The 19,833-nt window shown below is 39.0% G+C and overlaps 1 protein-coding gene across 1 annotated transcript in view; it reads left to right on the top strand.

The window, feature by feature from the left end:
* Nucleotides 1-1,819: 1,819 nt before the first annotated feature.
* The window catches only part of WDR36 (WD repeat domain 36), a 29,948-nt gene continuing 11,934 nt past the window's right edge, over nt 1,820-19,833 (top strand). The window contains exons 1-15 of the mRNA NM_001044634.2: nt 1,820-1,985; nt 2,784-2,811; nt 4,942-5,042; nt 5,515-5,632; nt 6,484-6,616; nt 8,216-8,270; nt 9,139-9,271; nt 11,093-11,268; nt 11,837-11,957; nt 13,922-13,987; nt 14,920-15,003; nt 16,480-16,634; nt 17,771-17,885; nt 19,151-19,316; nt 19,587-19,695. Coding sequence (NP_001038099.1) covers nt 1,839-1,985; nt 2,784-2,811; nt 4,942-5,042; nt 5,515-5,632; nt 6,484-6,616; nt 8,216-8,270; nt 9,139-9,271; nt 11,093-11,268; nt 11,837-11,957; nt 13,922-13,987; nt 14,920-15,003; nt 16,480-16,634; nt 17,771-17,885; nt 19,151-19,316; nt 19,587-19,695 — 1,707 coding nt within the window. The 5' untranslated portion in view covers nt 1,820-1,838. The remainder of the gene's footprint in view (nt 1,986-2,783; nt 2,812-4,941; nt 5,043-5,514; nt 5,633-6,483; nt 6,617-8,215; nt 8,271-9,138; nt 9,272-11,092; nt 11,269-11,836; nt 11,958-13,921; nt 13,988-14,919; nt 15,004-16,479; nt 16,635-17,770; nt 17,886-19,150; nt 19,317-19,586; nt 19,696-19,833) is intronic.

The following is a 19,833-nucleotide window of genomic DNA, read 5'->3' as shown; positions in this document are numbered from 1 at the left end:
AAGGGTAACCAGCCGGCTCCGCTAGCGCTCCCGAGCACCCGCGCCGCTCCCTGCAGACCGCCCTCCGTGCTCCTCGGGTCACGTTGCGGGCGCGAGAATTAACCTCTGGCTTTTTCTTACACAGTCTATTGTGGCTTCATCATCTTTCTTCAGATCGCCGACCTACCGCGGGAGGCCGCCTACAATTTTAGCCTCTGTCACCACGAGGATATACGAGACGATCTCCTAAACGCTTTCGATGAGCGCATGACCTTCAGCGAGGTTGGTGGTTGCTCTGGTGGCATCGGAGGGAAACTGTCGGCACGGCACTGCCTCCGCGATCATGTCCTTATTGCTGGCAGCCACTTTCCGAAAATGCTGATTAGGAAGCCGGGAGCTGGCTAGTGCAGTAACCCGGAGCACAGGACGGGGAAGTTATCTCCTCCTCTCCTCCTCCGGCGACCCTCCTAAAGTGTGCGCTGAAGCTGGGACTGGCAGGGACGGGGTGCCGGAGCTCTGCTACCAGAGCGCTCCCGACCCCCGGCAGAGCCCTAAGACGACCCCGTCAAACCGCACCGACGCCGAAGGCGGTTTCACGGTTACAAAGGCGATAAGTGGTCCAAAAGCTCCGCGGGCGGTTCGCTCGCACAGACAGCGCCCAGCCCGAGGCCCGGACTCCGGGCGCAAGAAGCAGCCCACCGCCGCCTCCCGCCAGGCGGAGTATCGCCCGCTGCCCCGGCAGCCCCGCTAGGGCGCGGAGATGACCCCCCCTCCGTCTTGTTGTCTCCCTCCAGGGGCCGTTGCTCGATTTTCACACCTGCGAGGACGCGTCCGCGGGCCCGCAGCTGTCCGAGGTTCGCCCGGGTGAACGCGGCCCCCGACGGCTACGTGGCATCCCCAGTCCGTGCGGAGCCGAAAGATAAAAATTAAGACACAGAGGGGAGGAGGAGACGGAGGGGTGGGAAGAAAGATACAGTGCGGAGAAGGGGCAAGGAAGGGGGGAGAGGGAAAAGGAGGGATAAAAGGGGAGCAGAAAGGAAAGAGAGGGGGGAAAACGGGGTGAGGGAGGCAGGGAGGGGAGGGGGGACGTGAGGAGAAAGAGAAGGGAGGGATTAAAGTGGGAGAAGAAGGCAGCGGGGAAGGAAGCGAGGAGAGGGAGAGGTGGAGAAGGGGCAAAGAAGGGGGAAGAAAAGAGAGAAGGCAGGGAGGGGAGCGGGGCTGTAGGGGGCCTCGGCAGCGGGAGGGTGCCCGACGCGGCCCCGCGGCTGACGGCCGTGCTCCGCAGGACGCCCGCCGGGCGCAGCAGGAGGGCCGCCTGCTGGAGTGCGTCCTGGACGGGGCGCGGGGCTGCGGGGAGCTGTGGCTGCGCACCGTGCGCGTGGTGCGGCGGCGCTGCCGCGGCTATCGGCCGCCTCAGGTGGGTGCCGCGGGGAGCGGGGAGGGGGGCGGGACGCGGCCGACGGCAGGTGCTGACGGCGCTGTGTGCAGGAGCGGCGGCAGCGTGACGAGATGCGGTGCGACGAGCGCAAGGTACAGGAGGTGATGGCGATGTGGAGGAGCTACATGAACTTGGAATAGACGGCCGGACAGATGTATGATATATATTTAGACGTATGATTTATATTTTTCCACTGGACTCATTATTTATTGTCCGCGGACCGAACCCTCCCGCAAGTCGCCCTAAGTTATTGAGGAGCGCCGCGGCCGCGCTGTACGGGTGTGCCATTAAAGCGTTTACACCACGCGCGATGCCGCGCCGCACCGCCGCCGCGGGGGAACGCTTTGCACGGCGCACGGCCCCGCCGGAAGTGGAGTGCGACTTCCGGGCGGCGCACAGCCCAGCGTCCGCGTGCGGCAGCATGGCGGCGGAGCGGGCAGCGTTGTTCGCCGGGTTCCGCGCGCTCGGCCGCTACTCCAGCCACGTCCCGCACGTTCTGCGCTACCACGGCCGGCACCGCGAGTTCTACGTGGCCACCGCGGTCGGGCGCAGCGTCCACACCTACAACGTGAGTCGCACGCGGCCCCCGCGCTGAAGTCGGGGCGGTAGCGGGAGGTGGCGGGCGGCGAGGCCGGGCTGGTGGCGGCCGGAAGCTGCCGCGTGCCGGGACCTTCGCTGCTGGCGGTACGGCGCAGCTCCCTGCAAATGGAACGTCGCTCCGTAGCGCTGGTGCTGCAGCGGTCTGAGGGCAGTCCGCTAGGGAAAGAAATGAATGCAGTTCAGTCTTATAACATGAAAGCATGTGATGTTGACTTTTTTTTTCCCCCTTACGAATGGCGTGTATAAAAAATAATAAGAGAGATGTATCGAGATGTTGTATTTTACAGCAGAGTACAAGCTGTATAGTGCAGATTTTCCTGTGCCTGTTAGTTTTTTGGTGTTTGCTTTTGTCAGGCTTCTTCACAGAGCTTGAACCAGTTTAGTAGCAAACGTATCTGGGTGCTGATGACACTCACTGAAGCAAATTCTATGTGAACAGAGGTAAGAGTATGACAAAATATGGAATGAAGTAGAACCAGAGATAATGTGAAAACAGGTTTGTTCAGACGCTGCAAGATATCGATGTGTGCTTAGCTCCATGCACGTTAACATAGAGTTTGCTGAATGGCTGTCTTTCAGCAACTATTGCCCCTTGCCTTTTGAACTGCTGTCTGCAGGTTTCATCTTCGATGCTGTTGTAAACTAAGGGAAATCTATCATTCTTTCTTTTGAGGCATGCAAATTCCTAATCTCAGCTAGGCTAGATCCTTGAATTTTGAATTTCAATAGCGAATTCATCAGTAAAAATGCCTTTTCCTCATTACAGGTGAAGAAGCTTGGTATTGTTGCAGTGAGTAAGTATGCAGAGATTCTTTTTTTTGGGGTGGGGTGGGAAGGGGGTGGGAGGGTTAAATATAATAGCTGTACCAATTCTCATTTTGAAATGTCAGAATGAATTATGTTTGCTACTATTTTCAGTGCGGAAGTCTCTGCAGTACTGGGTGTTAATTTGGAAACAGGACTGCTGTTACATCCATGATTTAGTTCTTTTAGGCATATGCCTTGTGAATCTCTTCTCACTCTGTTTATCCAAAACTACCCCTAGGCTTTAAAGGATCGAGCATCAATTAAAGCTGTTATTTCCTCTCTTTATTGTTTTTATGGCTACTTAAAGGAAAATAATTACAGGATCATAACAGATGGCAATGAAAGTGTTAAGAATGGGCTGGACTGCTGGGGACGAAGGACATGAAAGCATAGCTTGATGTGGAGTCGGCAGTGGGTGACAAAGCATACACTAGGTGCCAACATGTTGTTCAGTGCCTTCATCAGCTTCAGTCTGGGGAGGTGTTGCAGAGTGTTGGGATGGGGGCAACCAGCTGAAACCACGCAGTATTCAGCAAGGGAAGCAGGAAATGCTGCACATAGGATAGAACAGCAGGCCAGGAGCTGACTGCGTGCATGGCACACTGCTGACAAGTTGCTGGGGTTGTGTTGATGCCAGGCTGAGCATGGGCCGACAATGCAGTCACTCCAAATAAGATAAACCCTGTACTGAGCTATGGTAGGAAGACAACCAGCAGTTTTGCAAAAAAATGTTGTTGCTCTGTACTTTGTGATGGTGAGACCACATGTATTCTGCAATAGCCAGCTGAGGAGTAAGGTGTAAGAAGAGACATTAAAGTAACTGGATCTGCTTAGTTTGGTGAGGAGATACATCACAGGAAGTAGCCTGTTACTGGAAGGTGTTCACACAGGTCTTGAACTTGTGTGGGTGGTGGTTGACGCTGTAACAAGGGGCAAAAGCCAGTTTGCAGGTTCAGGCTGGTGATTAGTCAGCCTCCCGGATGGAGGGAGAGCTACGATACAATGTAGGTGTTGAGAGAGAGAGTTTCCCAGAAGTTTTCAAGACTCAAAGGGCATAGTTAAAGGTAACTTGATTTAGTAGGTGTTAGAATGTAGCATTCGAGGAACCAAGTGGGATGACCTAGGAAATACGTGGCCAGCACTTAGGTGATTCAGTAACATAAACGGTGTCTTGAAAAGTTTTCCATAAAGTTCTTACATGGATGTCATAAACACCAAATATTTTTCATTAAGAACTGAGCACCTAAATGGGACAATTAACTATTACGTAGCTGGGACCAGATTATAAATTCAGCAGTGAAGACATAAAGCTATAAACAAACGTATCTTCTGCCTTCAGTGTACAAAATGGTAAAAATGTTGCACGTTTTGTGAAATCCTTTTCAGTGGGCTATACCTTTTAATAGACCTTTCAATAAATCTTGTAAGAACAGATTTGCACTTTCTTGTGAAATGTGGTGTCGAAGTACAGAATTACAGGAGATGTTTAAAATACAGAGTCGTGATTGAGAAAACAAATGATCTCCCTCTCTGATTAGCGGTTGTTGTTTATTGATGTTATGTGGTTGGTACTCTGAACTTTTTCATGACTACATGTCTAAAACTGTCCTGGCCTTAGCAGGCTCTGCCTTTGCAGGGTACCTGATCTCTGTATCCTGATTGTATCCCTGCAACATCATAATAAATAGAATCGTAGCATAGAATCACAGAATGGTACAGGTTGGAAGGGACCTTTAAGATCATCTAGTTCCAACCTCCATGCTATAGACAGGGACGTTTCCCTCTAGCGTTTCTAGTGGGCTGTATGGCTCTGACAGTCTGTAGAAAGTGTTATATTGTTGTTGTTATCTGCAAGCCTTCAGGAAGCTAACACGTGCCTTTACTTGAAGTAATAATTCAGTAATTTATGAAAGAACGGCATTGCAGTTTATCAGTGTGAAGTTACTTGTTATCAGATGTGATATTCATAAGTGCTATCTGAAATGAATGTGTTCTTAGAAAAATACGTATAATAGAACAGTTTTATTGGTGTGTCACCAAACTAAACAGACACACTGACAGACTTTATCTTTGGTTATGAAGGTGAAACCTGTTGAACTTTTCTGTTTGGTTTGCAGGCAATGCTTTGCTACAAGACATTACTTGTTTGGCAGCAGACCGAATGTTGATATTTGCTTCGTATGGCAACGTTTTCCATGCTATTGCCAGGAACAAAGAGGTTTTTAAGAGCTTATTTATTCATTGGTGGTACAACTAGTTTTCTGCAAACTTGTATTTCCGTAGCTGTTTGTTACTTTCATTTATTTTCAACTGTTTTATTGCTCCTAATGTAGAAAATTAAATAAACAGCATAAAATGGAAATTTGTAAGAACAGATTTCATGATGGCTGACCTATGTTTTATATGTTAACTACAATAGTTAAATAATTTCTTAACATTCTATTCATAGTTAATTCATTTAAATAAATAAAATAAATAACTTGAAGATTATTTAAAATATCTTGCAAACAAACAGCTTTTAATACCAAAGAAAATTATATATATATTCCGCTTAAAGTTGTGTGGCCTTTCCATCTATTTTTTTTTTTTAAGTTTGTTGTTCATGTGTATTAGCCATCCTCACGTGTTGTGTTAACATTGTGTGCTACCTGAACATTTTATCCTGAAAGCTCTCCTGTTTAAATTTTTAGGTAGTACATACCTATGAAGGTCACAAAGCAAGAATACATCTTCTGCAGCCTTTTGGCGATCACATCATCTCTGTGGATGTTGCTAATGTTCTTATTGTTTGGGATATACAGTCAGAAGGTGAGAGACAATTTTTATTGTTGTTACTATGCTACGGTATAACACTGTTAAACTTTCAGTCATTAAAAAAGGTGAGCGTGTATGTTAGGAAGTAGGTTATTCAAAAAAGAAAAAAAATCTTAAATGATGTTATTACTAAAATAGTAATTTGAAGTCCTAATCCTAGAATAATTTTTCATTGCTTGATTCTGCACCACATGTGGATTCTCTGTAACTTTCCATAAAAGTGAAAAGAAATGTGTTTTACAGAAATAGCGCATTAATGGTACGTTTTTGGTTAAAGACTTTGGGTGCAGCAGCTCTGGTACTATCTCTGAAATCCTATAATTCCTTGATGTTTATCAGTCTGGATAAGAGTTAATTCTCATGAATAATCTTCTGATTGTGTCAGCATCTCTTTGTGCCATTGAATAGTGCCTTACGGAATCCTGCTTCCGTGGCCTGAAGTTTTTATCTTTAGGAAGTATTATCAGAACAGCTGCAAGCAGGCTTTAGTGATTTGAAGTTGCTATAACAAATAAAAGATATGCTAATGAAAAGAGGTGTTTTGCTCAGGCAGGAGCCTGAATCCTTCAGAAAGATACAAATCACTACAGTTTTGCCAACCTTGTTGTGCTAGGTAGGCTTATAAGGAAAAAATATATCTTCAAGCCAGCAGGTGTTGTGAAGTAAACAAGCTTAGCATGTCTTGTTACGCATTAGCTAATCCTTTAATGCAAGAAACACCGGTTACATGGTTTATGTAAACTTTCTTCTGTGTTTTACATTTGCCAGGAGATAGCAAGCTACAGGTTTGCGGGGTTAGCCATGCTACCATTGTTTCTTCTTTTTTTTTTTTTTCTTCTTTGCAGAGGAGTATCTTCAAGTGGTTTTTGATAAGGCCACTTTTGCGGTTTCTGCAATTCTGCATCCAAGCACCTATTTGAATAAAATTCTCCTTGGGAGTGAACAAGGGGGCTTGCAGCTGTGGAATATAAGATCCAAGTAAGATTATTACTATCTTAGTTACACTTAATGCTCCAAGCAGTTTTGGATACAACTAATATTTTTAAGTGTAGTAGCTTTTGAACATGGAATATTTTACTGAATACTTTGGCATAAGTTTTCAACTGGCCTGTCTCCAGGAACAAAGAATGTTGCTGCTCCCTGCACGCTGGTATCTTTCAAACTACGTTATTTACTGTCTCTGCAGAATGTCGGGTAGTTCAGAAATCTTTTTTATTAAAGTTTTTTTTTTTAATTTCTTGGAATCACATACCTTTCCCATGAAAATAGTTGACATGATAGTAAATGCATGTCCAGGCTTCCTGCCTTCCTTTGGTGCTGCTCCAAGGAACTACTGGCAGGTAGTGTGGAGGCGATCAGTATTTGATCTGTAGACTTAAGAAAGAGATGTGTAGACATGTAGTTGTCTCTGAACATGTCCCAGTTGAACACTGTCCAGATGACAGTGTATCATGTTTGCTACGATCAACTGCTTTCTCACTCATGGAGCTTAACTTTTGCTGTATATTAATTTAAATACTGCAAATAGGTGTTAACTCAGATTGTGTGGTTGAATTTTTTTATTTCTGTACATGCTGTGTACTTTCTGTGAAAGTAAAGCTTTTTTCTTCCTCACATTCAGACACTTCAGAGATGTAGTATGTGCTATGAAAATTAGGAAATAGAAATAATCTAGGAAGTACAGAAAAGTAAATGTTTCTACTCGTTCTAGTTTTGTGTCTCTTTAATGCAAGTCACAGCTCGTAGGATGCAATATATCCCAGATGTTAAAAAATCTTGCTTAAATGTCTTGGTTTCTCGCTTCACTATATAAGAATTTACATAACTGTTACTGCCCTTTTGGCAACTTTGCTGGATTAAGCAATTTCTATTTTCCATTGTTTGTTCACTCCAGAGATTATTTTGTGGATACGTATTGGCGCAATTAGATAAAGGCTTAATTTGTAGAACTGAGAGGAAGCTTTGGTAATCTCCAGCAAGAAAAGAAAGAGAGACAAGGATAGATGCCTGCTAGCAGTCTTTTAAGAATGACTATTTTGGTGGTAGAGGAATAATTTTTTGTTTATGTCTGTTCTGAAATAGTGCCTTAAATAATTCACTTTAAGTGCTGTGTGACTACTTTGGTTGTCTTATTTCTAAAGAATATAAATAGTAACAGCAACAATGTTGGTATATTTGTACTATGAATATGAGTTACTATGCAGTGGAGTTAATCTGTGAGTAAACAATTTATTTTTTATTTAGAAGCTGACCCAAGACTCGCTTTCTGTGTTGTAGGAATTTTGAAGAGATGTGTTTAAAGCAGAATAGTACAGGAAACAACAACAAATGAGTCTTCCTCTGTATTCATGTTATGTAATTGTCATCTTTAAAATATTAATGCAGTTATTTTTTTAAATAGAAACTACTGAAAGTTTTATTCTGAAACATAATTGTTAGCTTTTTTCTTCTAGGAGGTATTTAAGAGCAAAAAACGTACATACTTGTTTGTGTAAATGCATGAAAAGCACTCATTTTAATGTGGAAAATCCTGAAAAGTTAGTTGATTGATCATTTTTGGTTTTGTTTATTTTCCAGCAAACTCTTGTACTCATTTCCAGGATGGGGCTTGGGGGTCACAACTCTTGCACAAGTTAGTATTTCTTTAATGTTACTTTCTTACATAACTGTTCAAGAACAGGAAGCAAAATACTGTAGTTTAAAATGGAAATAATGTGTTGTTTTCAGGGCATGCTAGTAACGCCCTACAGCGTATTAAGTAATAGGATGCAAGATACTGTAGCTTAAAATGGCATCAATGAAAATAATGTGTATTCTTTTCAAGACATTACAAATAACTCTCTACAACCTGATCAGATACTGAAGAGAAGTAGACTTGAAGGCTAGCTCTGTTGTGTTAGGCATCTTGCATTCTTGCATGTTTTTGGCTTATTGCTTCTGTAGACTTTATTCACTGAATTACATAATGAATACACAAAAACAAACAAGGCGTTCACAAGGTGCCAGTGTATTGTGTTACTTGAATGACACTGGTATTTTCTTGCTATTTAAATTTTTTCACATCAGAAGTAATAGTAAGTTGTAGATGTTATTGATTCAGGCGAAGATTTTCTAGTTGCTTTCATTTTCCAAATATAAAAATGAATTGAAACTTACTGATAGTATTTAAAGCATTGCTAACACCTCTGCAAATGGTCTGTGTTTGTCTTGTGTGAAACTTCTAAATGTGTATGTGTGACTATATGCATACCAATCTACCAGAATTACTGAAAACTTGAAATATTTTTCGAAGGAATCAAAACTTCTGAAAATGTAACTGTTCTATTCAGTGAAGAGCAGGTGTGAAATCTTGCATCTCTCTTCGTATTAAGTGCTTAATCCTAGGTTATGGCAGTATAGGTAGAGGTTCTTATGCAAAAGATGGCTTTACTGTTTGTTCTGGTACTGATATTTATAGGGTGGTGGGAAGCTCTTTCAGTTTTCTTTCAATGTTTCCACAGGCCCCAGCAGTAGATGTTATTGCGGTCGGTCTTGTATCTGGTCATATCATTATACATAATATTAAGTTTGATGAAACTCTTATGAAATTTCAACAAGACTGGGGCCCCATCACAGCCATATCTTTTCGTACAGGTAGGTCTTTTTAAAATGCATATAGCATCACTAAAACTAAATGAAATTTGGGAAAATGTTTTGAACAAGCATTTCAGAAACAAAGTTTGGAATGAGAGTTTTAGTTTCAAGGGCTGAAGATAATTTTGGAGAGTTACAAAAGAAAAAAAAAAAAAGGAGGTTAGATACATTCATCATGCTGGCTGTTTCCTAGCTCTTTCTTGTGTACTGCACAGGAGGCACGACATACGGTACTCTTTTTCAGTGAAAAGTAAACTGCTTTTTAATGTTCCAAGAGCTAATATAGTACACAGCTGTCAGACTTACTGCAGAGTGATCAGTATGCTGTTAGTGTATAAACTTAATTCTCAGAAGCATCTTCTCCGTGAAGATGCATTAAAATGTTAGTACTCAAATGACTAATGAATGGATGTTTCTGCAGAATATATTTGTAGCTTTTTTTTTTTGTCTTATTGTACAATCAACAAATATACAATTAGCAGAGTGGCATGGTTAGGCTGGTATTTTACAGGTTGTTTAACTAGAAGGATTATCGTGGTGGAAAGAGATAATAAAAAATAAATGTTCACCTGTGCTGTAGGCTCTCAGTAAAAAAAAAAAAAAAAAAAAAAAACTCCACAGGGAGTGATCTCCAGAAAGAGATCCTCCCTCAGTGACAGTCAGCCTTAAATGGGGTCTAGGAGAGGTGGAGCCAGGCTCCACCCATCTGGTCACACAGATGAATTTCCTTCCCCTGTGCTCTGGTGGCTGACTCAGTGCTTGCCTCAGGTGGTCAATGTGTTCAGGCTGTGATTCGACAGTTCCCATACACTTACTAACACCCAAGCTAGTTACACTCGTATTGTTCACTGCTTACAGAAATTATGATGTTGAATCCAGTCTCTCATTTGAATAGAAATATGCAAATCTTAACAGTGTGAGCATTGATACAGAGCCTGTATTTGTGTATAAATATAACCTGGTTCTTTTGAATTCACGTACCCATTTCAGTCTTTGACTGAAGTACTCTTCATTTAAATCAAAATGAACTTGCTAAATTTCCATTTTGGTGAAATACTACCACAAAAAAAAAAACTCTAGGCTTGTTTTAGCTGTCCATGGGTGTGACTGTGGATTGGAAACTGTCATTTATTGAGGATAAAAGTTTGCGTACAAACTATGCAGGATATAGAGGTTTGTTTTATTTTGTTTTTACATTGATGTGATGAGTGTTAAACTACCTCAGTATTTGTGAAACTTAGTGCTATGTGTTTGTTTCCTTGATATTAGACAGTGCAGAAGAAGTAGAGCAAAAATTAGAATTATTGTGAAATTATAGTTTTACTTAGAATGCTTGAATAAAGATGTTATCAACTTCTGGAATTTATTTTTGCAAGATGTTGAGCAAACAAACTTAATAAGTTTAAAAAAAAAAAAAAAAAGACTGTCAACTTGAAGTAATACAGTGGCTGTCATATCCCGAAGTGTGAATACTTGTAAGTTTGAAGAAGAAACTGGGTTACAGGGTGACTTAATTGCATTTGAGACCTTTCATGCTTTCAAGGAAAACTACTAGCCCTGCCTACTAAACTTGAATATATTTGGTTCTATCTGATGAAAAAAATCCTGCTTCTATTACAAATGACCTTCATTTATTTTCTGTTTGAAATATTAGAATATTTCAGTTAAAACACATTTTTAGAGCTAACATGAGAACGACTGGTTTCTTGTGATTGTAGAGTTTTCTCGCACCAGTTTTAAGACATGAGAAGTAAGTAGAGACCTGATGACCTGAAAGTCAAAAACAAACGAAGAAAAAATTGATATTTTTTTTCTGAGCAGATGGACACCCAGTAATGGCAGCTGGCAGCCCAGTTGGACACATAGCTTTGTGGGATCTAGAAGAGAAGAAACTGATGAGTCAAATGCGAAATGCTCATTCCACAGCAGTAGCTGGTATGTCGTTTGTCCCTGGAGAGCCGCTTCTTATTACTAACGGTGCTGATAATGCTATAAGGGTAAGTTATAGTAATGGCTGCTATCTGATGATGTGTTTTGGCTTTTTTTGATCGTACAGTCCTCTAAAGTGTTAATGTGTACCTTAGATTGAAGTGTTAACTTTCAAGAGATACAAATGCAGCAAAATTCAAATGACTGAGGTTTCTAGCTCTCAGCGGATTTGTTAGTCTAAGGTTTTGCTGCTTTGTCATTACTTCATTTATTGCTTTATGGTAATATTAAAGAATAAAGCTTTGGATCCATGTTTCCTAAACCATAATTTATATCCTGAAATACTCACTTAAATCTCAATCTGTTTTAGTTTTTATTAGTATTCTGGGTCATTAGCTGTTGCAGTTGCTAGGTGTCCCTTGTAGCTTGCTTTCTCTGATCTGCTAGAGTGTCATAACGAAGAGTGGGCAGCAGTCAGCTGCTGCATTGCAGTCTCCCGGAGTTTTGGTGTCAAACATGAATGCCAGTATGTGGAGTTTGCTTAGCTTCCAGCTTACCCCTTCCTACTTCCAGGAAGTGTTGTTGGCACTGCAACATTTATCACCTTAATATTTCTGCTTTTCTGTGGGGAGCCAGGTATGGATTTTTGATGGACCTGGTGGTACAGGACGTGTATTGAGAAGCCGAATGGGACATAGTGCACCACCAACAAAAATCAGATACCATGGGCAAAATGGAGAACAAATTCTTAGTGCAGGTATAAATTCTAATTCTTATTATTCAGTCTGGTTTCCTGTTCTGATGAAAGCACACAGAGCTTGCCAAGTTTTGTTTTATTAATGTAAAAGATAACTGCGTATTACCCATGAGATATATTATGAAATACAGAAAGTGATTAGTAAGTAGAGATAGCATTGTTACTCCATTAGGCTATTTCACAGTTTCCCTGGAGGAACATGCAACAGTGTTTGGGCTAAACAGTAGTTATAAGCAGGCAAGCTTTGAAGCTGTGTGTATTGTCTGCATTTACGTGTTTGACAAATAAAACTTTCATTTTTGTCTTAGAAACTATCAGCTAGTCGAAGTGAAAGCCACTAACAACTGTGTCAATTCTATTGACAGAAAAAAGTAGGCAACGTTATTTAATTATTCGCAGGAGACAGTCTACTTTTCCCACTAGCTTAGCAAGATTTATGGATTATGATTTCTTGGTAATTTGTTGCAGCTTAGTTTTATATATAATATATATCAAGTTTTATGTGTAATACATCTTCCCAAGATAACTTGATACCAATATTTTGATCTAGAGTGTGTAAGAGACTACCCTTCCTTAGCAACTAGTATACTTAAAAATAAGCTAATAGACTGCTACAGAAATTAAGCACTGGCTCAGAATGCTTGGTGGCCAAGAACACTTCCAAAGTGGAATAAGAGAAACGTAATGTAGTCTTTAATCACTGTGAGGTAATTAAATTGCCTACATGAGCAACATTTGAAAACATTACATTTTTATGTTAATGTGGCTCAGCAGTACATTGATTATACCACTTTTGACCACACCATGTAAGAGAGAGATGAACGTATTTGGAAAAACTCCAACATAGAGTTATGAAGATGATTCAGGGACTGGAAAACTTCTCTGAGGAGTGTGAGAGAGCAGGGATTGTTTGTTTGCTTTAAGCCTCTTCTCTAGGCTTCCCTCCAAATAAACTTATAACGTTTCACTGGTGTCAATGGCTTCATCCTGCTTGATGTCCCTCTGAGTATATCTATCCTGCCTTCCCAGGCTGAAAAATCTTATTTCTTGGCAGTGTCCTGCCTATGAATATGAACTTCTCTGACTTACGCAGGCTTTTTATTACTCCTTTTATGGTACACAAGCAAAGGTGTTTGAGTTCCAATAGTTACTCCATTGTCTTTCAGATTCCTTAAGTATGAATTACTGTGAATAATTTTCTTTCCTAGTAACGGTGTTTTCTGATAATTCTGACCTTCAAATGAAGTGCTGTTTATTTTACATGTAATTGTACAACATTTTCTGTTAGTTTCTGATTCTGCCTTGTCTGTATCTCCCCCATATAGTGTTTTTTTCTGTTTGCCCGTTCCATGTTTGTCTTCTGTCCCTTTATTAAATTGAATTACTCAAAGTTCTGTGAATACTGATGACTGCCTAGAGGAGGGAAGCAGCATTACTGTGCTTGTTTGATGGGAGATAGAGAGCTGTGCCTTTACCATTTTTGTGTTGGTTAATTTACTGGCTCACTTAAGTGTAGTTCTTATCCAAATGTGGAATATCTTGGGTAGAGAAGAAAGGGATAAAGAAAGGAATATTGTTCTTGGTGAGAGTAGCATAAGGTCATGGGAAAGCTTTGGAGGTACTATGGAAGTATTTGAAGAGCAGAACGGTATTTGTAAGGTCGTAATAATAGAAAACAAGCAAGAGCTAGGTTTTGTGAGGGACAAAGTAGGGGTAATGAAGGGGTTGAACACAGAGAAGATTTTAAAAACACTTCTGCCTGCATGATACAAAGTATTAGGATATAGACCATAGGAAATTTGTTACAGTACTTATGGAGTACTTATATTTTCTTGGATAAGAGTGTTTATTAAATTACTTGGGGTTTCTGAGAACTTATCTTATGCTTTTCTCTTTTAGATAGCTTACAAGTAAACAAAAAGTTGATCTTTCCACTTCAGTGTTTTTTGCTATTATTTTGTCAGGTCAAGATGGAACATTGCAGTCTTTTTCAACAGTGCATGAAAGATTCAATAAAAGTTTAGGGCGTGGTAAGTATTTCAGTGAAAGTACAAATATTGTTAAAAAAAACTTGAGAAGTATTTTTGTGAACAGATGTGTTTTCACTTTAACTGTTGTATGAAAACCATTCGTTTCAAACTCTCTGCAAACTCAGTCCCTCCTGATAAAGTATATTCTCAGAAGTGTTTGGCTGATGAAAAGTAATTTATGTAGCATAACAGTGTGTATTATTTCACTGTGGGAAATGTTGGTATGATTTTTGTATTAAAATATATAAATCAGTAGGTAATATTTATCATGCATAATTTTAACTCCTTTTCCCTCATTTGTTTTTTGTTTGGTAGGCTAAATTAATACAGTTAGTTTGGATTTATTGTCTTCATTTTATTTGATTCAGTATAGAGCTTTGTTTAAAATAAAACAAAATACGTCTTTGCACGCTGTGGTGCTTAAGGGACATCTTCACTTTTCTCATGGAGTGAGACTCCCACTAAGATAATTCTTTTAAATATCTGTATATGGAATTATGTGTATTTAAATAGGCATGGTTAATTGTTATTTATATCCTCTGGGCATGAATTTGGAATTCGTGAGTGTCACCATTCAAATGGGTGAATGTTTGTATTGCTTGATATTGTCCTGTTAATGCCACACATTTAGTTGTGATGGTGGATCTCTGCCTCGCAATGTCAGTACAGGATTCTGTAAACAAATTAGGATTCTGGAACAACTTATTTGAGTACTGCATCTGTGAATATATTAGGGGAGTGATTAGCTCAGTATTATGTGAAACTGGACAGACAATCCATTAGAGTCTTCAGACCTTAGTGAACACCAGTGCTTGTGGAAAGCCAAAATTTTCAAAGCTTAGTAGAGACTTTACACGTAGTAAATAAACTACTTCAAAAGCAGTATTCTAAGATCTAGCCATGAAACTGAGACACTTACTTACTTTTTTAAGGTTCAATTAACAAAAAGAAATCGAAAAAGAAAGGTCTTCAGCATGATACAATGGCACTTCCACCAATTACAGCCTTTGCTTCAGGTAAGTAGTCTGAGATATACGTCAGCTCATCACGTCTTTAATCTTTTAATCCTCAAGACACAAAATGTATTGAAAGCTTGTGCTGTATCAAGATGAAATCATTGAGACTGTGGTTCTTCATGAGACAGAATACAATTCAAAATTGCATGTTACCTGGTGAACTCCTCTTACATTTTAAAATAGCAATATATTTTAAATGTCTCCAGTTTAACCATTTATTGTCTTGAAATTTTCCAACATGAGAGCCAAAATCTTATGGCATCTGTGTTACTCTCGACTGGTGAACAAGCACTGAGGGAGGTGAAGATCTTTGTCATCTAAGTAAAGCCTAGTTGCAGCAGCTGATTTATGATCCCCCAGTTTCTTCATTTGAGTCACTGTTCAAAGGCAAATTTCAGTTACTCAGTTCATTTGAACTTCAGTGCGTCTATCATTTAGAAGCAAAATCACAGTTATCTGTGCCTTATCAAAGAGGTTTTTCTTTAAATGAAGCATGTCCTCTTTGTATTTCTGTCTTAAAGACAGCTGTTTTGTCTTCCAACTATGGTTCAGTATTTCCTATGTTGAAAGATTTGGACTTATGATATTGTGTAGCCCTTTTACTAAATATAGTATTTATATTTTGCAGAGTTCTATGATACTTGTTGGAAAGTTACATATATAAAATGCCTGCTATTTTTTTTAATGAATGTTAGGTCTTCTGCTTGATTAATTTAAGGAAGAGCTACGCTAGGTACATCTGCAGACATCAATCATTGATTTAAGTACTTTATAGTTAGGGTTGCTCCTTTCTTGCTATGTTTTCTGTGCTGATGTGTACCAGTTTGTTTCTGGTTGCTTTATTTTTTAAAGGTTTATAATTACCAATTTCAAGATCTGAATGTTTTTTCATGTTTTCATTAATTTAATTAATTCCAGAAGAAGGTGCAGACCTGCTCATTATTTAGAAACCTGCATGACTGATCATATTTAGATTTAAAGTTCTACAAAGCTTTAGAGGAAAGGTTTTCCTGCAAATGCAGAAAAGTCTTCTGCAATGTAACACAGATGTAGCTCTTAAAATCTGCTCTAGGTGGTTAAACTAGTGGCTCTCGCTGCTTCAGAAGCTTAAGAAGATATTAGGATACTCATGGAAATGAGTACAGCTTGAACAGCTGAATTAAACTATTTAAATTTAAATACGCTTTTCAAACCGCATAGACTCAAATATACAAAGACTTGAAATGTGGCCTATGAAAAAAAGAGTTTGTGGTCTTGCAAGCCTTTCAGTTACAATGGTATGTGAACTACTTTGCTGTGTTGTTTTTTTTGTTTGTTTGTTTTTTCCCTGAATAGCCCCTTGGTTGTCCAGCAAGAAAACTGAATGTATACTGTTTTTTCTAAGGGTATTTTAAAATACTGTGTCTTACGTTATCAGAAAAAGGTTATTTGACTTTAGAGCGATTGTTTCTAAAATGAGTATGTATTGTGTTGCAGAGGTGGCTCATCAGAATGACTGGGATGGTATTATTGCCTGTCATCAAGGGTATATCACCTGTACAACCTGGAACTATCAGAAAACTTCTATGGGAGCTCATAAACTGAGGCCAGAAGAATTTAGCAAAAACAAACCTATTGATATATATGCAACAGTAAGTTTATTAGTTAATTTAGGATACCGTCAGCATTACAGTACTACTTTGAGTTGTTAGTAGAGAAACAGTGTTTATAATGAGAAAGCTCTTATGTAGGAGTGTTTTAGTTACTTTTCAGAGTTGTTTCTGATGGCTGCCATAGCATGTCAGACTGTTTTGTAATATTAAGAAAAATGCTGTATACACATTTTTTTTCCTTACACATACAGAATAATTGCGTATTTTATCTTTCAATTCAGACAGATCAGTGATTGACATTTAATTTCTCAAACTGACTTAGATTCAACTATACACCAGCAATGGTGTACTTGTGCTGTATATCATCAAACTGAAGGGAAATTGCTGAAAATGTGTCGGGTTTTTTTTTTTTTTTCCTGACAATATGGAAAAATGTATTTTCAAGTTGCAAACAGGAAATTCTCTTTAAAATGCTTTGGAACTTGAGCTGACCACAGTGAAAGTCAAGCAGTCAATAAAATACATGTGAATGTTTGCTGAGGATTTATGAGTTTGCAACGCAGGTAGTTACTGTAGCACATACAATTCATTTGCTTTGCATCCACACTACTTATTTATCTTATAATATGTTTTGTTTTTATGACCTTATGCTTAGCAGTTAAGTGGTGGGCGAGTTCAGCTGTAAATACCTACTTTCTCTTAGTAATTAGATCTTTTGATAGAGATTAGACTGCTGTTTTTCTGTGTCCTACAACTTAAACTCTGTGAATTTATGCTGTTTTGGGGTACCATTGTCAAGGCTGATGTTGAAGCAGTGGCAGCAAGTATGCTTTGTCTTTATGGTAGTTACTGAATTGCACTGTTCATATAGGTTACTCATTTAGACTGCAGCTTGAATGTTATTACTTGTGACTTCTGCAAAAACAGATATCACTAAGTCATTATTTCATTATCTTTTATAAGCATGCACCATCTCGTTTATTGCTCGTTGCCAATTTGCTTATTTTAAGATCTCTTCTGTCTACTTTTTCAAGAGGTTTATTCCATGCAGTTTTCTTTGAAGTCTAATAAAAATATACTAACATTCCTAATACACTTTGTTAACATTCCAAACAATTTTACTAATTAGGCAGTTTAAGAATTGTTTTCATAGTCATTTTTATTCCCTTTGAAAGGCTGTTGATATTACCACATGTGGGAACTTTGCTGTAATTGGGATGTCAACAGGACAAGTAGATGTGTATAACATGCAGTCTGGCATTCACAGAGGGCGCTATGGCAGAGAAAAAGGTATGTTCTTATTTCTTAAAACTGACTCTTAACAGAGCAGTAACAACTTTGAGTTCTGTTTAAGTAGTCTAGCACACCTTCTGAGTTGAATTTGGGAATCTGTTCTATTTCTGTAAGTAACCTACGCTGTTCTATTTTGTACTGTAATCGGAAGTAATTTGAGTCCACCTATTCAGAGCATGATCCCTGCTGGTTTTGATATATGTGTCTGTTTGATTTTTAGTCTACACAGTTACCAAAATGTTTAGCACTAAAATAAGATGCTGGCATCATAGATATCTTTGAAATACTCACATCTCCAATATTTGGCTTCTTGTTAGCCACATACATTTCACAAAACATGAAATCTTCTCTGCTTAAAAATGAAAAATATACTTCACACAGGAAATATAAATCCTGATGAATTCCAGTTCTTTGCATGTGCTGGTATCTAAATATCCAGCTGCAAACTTAGGGCTTTGTGGGTGATGGTATTCAAACACCTCCTTTTAACATTGCTTATATAGATATTCTATGTCACGTGTGTTTCCTGCTGCTTTGTAAATTTGAGATGTATATTAGGGTCTTCATAGTCTGATGTTTTTGTTTGTAGAAACAAGGAGGGAATCCCAAAGAGAATCCCAAAGCTTGCTGGGTTTTTTGAAAGCTGTCTAGTTTAAGAAACCTGAAGTGGTCTCTTACAATAGTGGCATAAAAAAGTAAACCCTAGACAGATTAAGAGAGAAAATTTGTAAGGAGTTATGCATTATCTTTACACTGCAGTATAAAGTTCCTTGTGGAGAAAAAAACAACAACAACAACAAAAAACAAAAACAAAACAAAACAAAAAAGCCCATACTTTATGCAAGATCTGAAGCAGTAAATTCAGTGTAGAGTAAGAGTAGTGGTCTCCATAAATGACAGAAAAAAGATCTTCAAACTTAAAATTAAAAAAAGCTCCTTAACTGAAAGCAGAAATTAAAGTTAATCTTCAGGTTCAACTATATGTACCTTTTGTTTTGTGATTTGAATTATTTTATGTTCTACCTGAATGTTAACTTGAAAATGAGTTAATTTTGCATATTTTGTTTCTGTACTGATTTTTTTAAAAAAAAAATGAAATTCAGCTGGTCTTGTCAGGTCACTTTAGACTTTTTTGTCACATGTGTACAGCTCATTTAGTGTAGCTAGGTTAGGCAGAGTCATGCAGAACAGTGGTTGGCATTATGCTGACTTCTAAATTGTGCTTTAATTCTGAGATAAAACTCTTTTCTCTTGATTTCCAGCACATGAGGGGTCTATTAGAGGGGTAGCAGTGGATGGATTAAACCAGTTGACAATCACAGCTGGAAGTGATGGATTAATTAAATTTTGGAAATTCAAAGCTAAGGATCTAGTGCACTCCACTGATCTTTCTTCTTCTCCAAGTGGAATTCTGCTTCACAGAGATAGGTAAGAAAATAAAGCTGTTTCATAAGCATATTGTTGCTCTAGGTATGAAATTCTAGGTTACAAACAAATATTCTAATGAAGATTTCATTTCTGATGCTTGAAACACAACAGGCTGCTGGTTGTACAAATCATATTGCTAGACTGAAGAAGTATGTTATCCTGTTTTTCTTTAGATTAATTCAGGATAAAAATATCCTGAAGTGAGGTTAGTAAGTTGTTTTCATTTATCTCTGAGTATTCATTGACATATATGTTATTTATTCTTGGCAGTGGCATTCTGGGAATTGCCTTTGATGACTTTAGCATTAGTGTTTTGGACATAGAAACCTGGAAGATTGTCCGGAAGTTCTCAGGACACCATGGACGTATTAATGACATGGTAATTTTTTAACTCATTTTCTGCAGTGAGTTACACATACGTATACCTTATTCATTCTAAACTCAGAGGATATTCTTTGCAAGTATTCAGTCACCGAGTATTATATTCAGCAGCGAATGGTAAAACTGTAGTATAGCA

Source organism: Gallus gallus, chromosome Z (genome assembly GCF_016699485.2).
Source record: "Gallus gallus isolate bGalGal1 chromosome Z, bGalGal1.mat.broiler.GRCg7b, whole genome shotgun sequence".
Lineage (NCBI taxonomy): Eukaryota > Metazoa > Chordata > Aves > Galliformes > Phasianidae > Gallus > Gallus gallus.
This window is presented reverse-complemented; position numbering and strand designations above follow the sequence as displayed.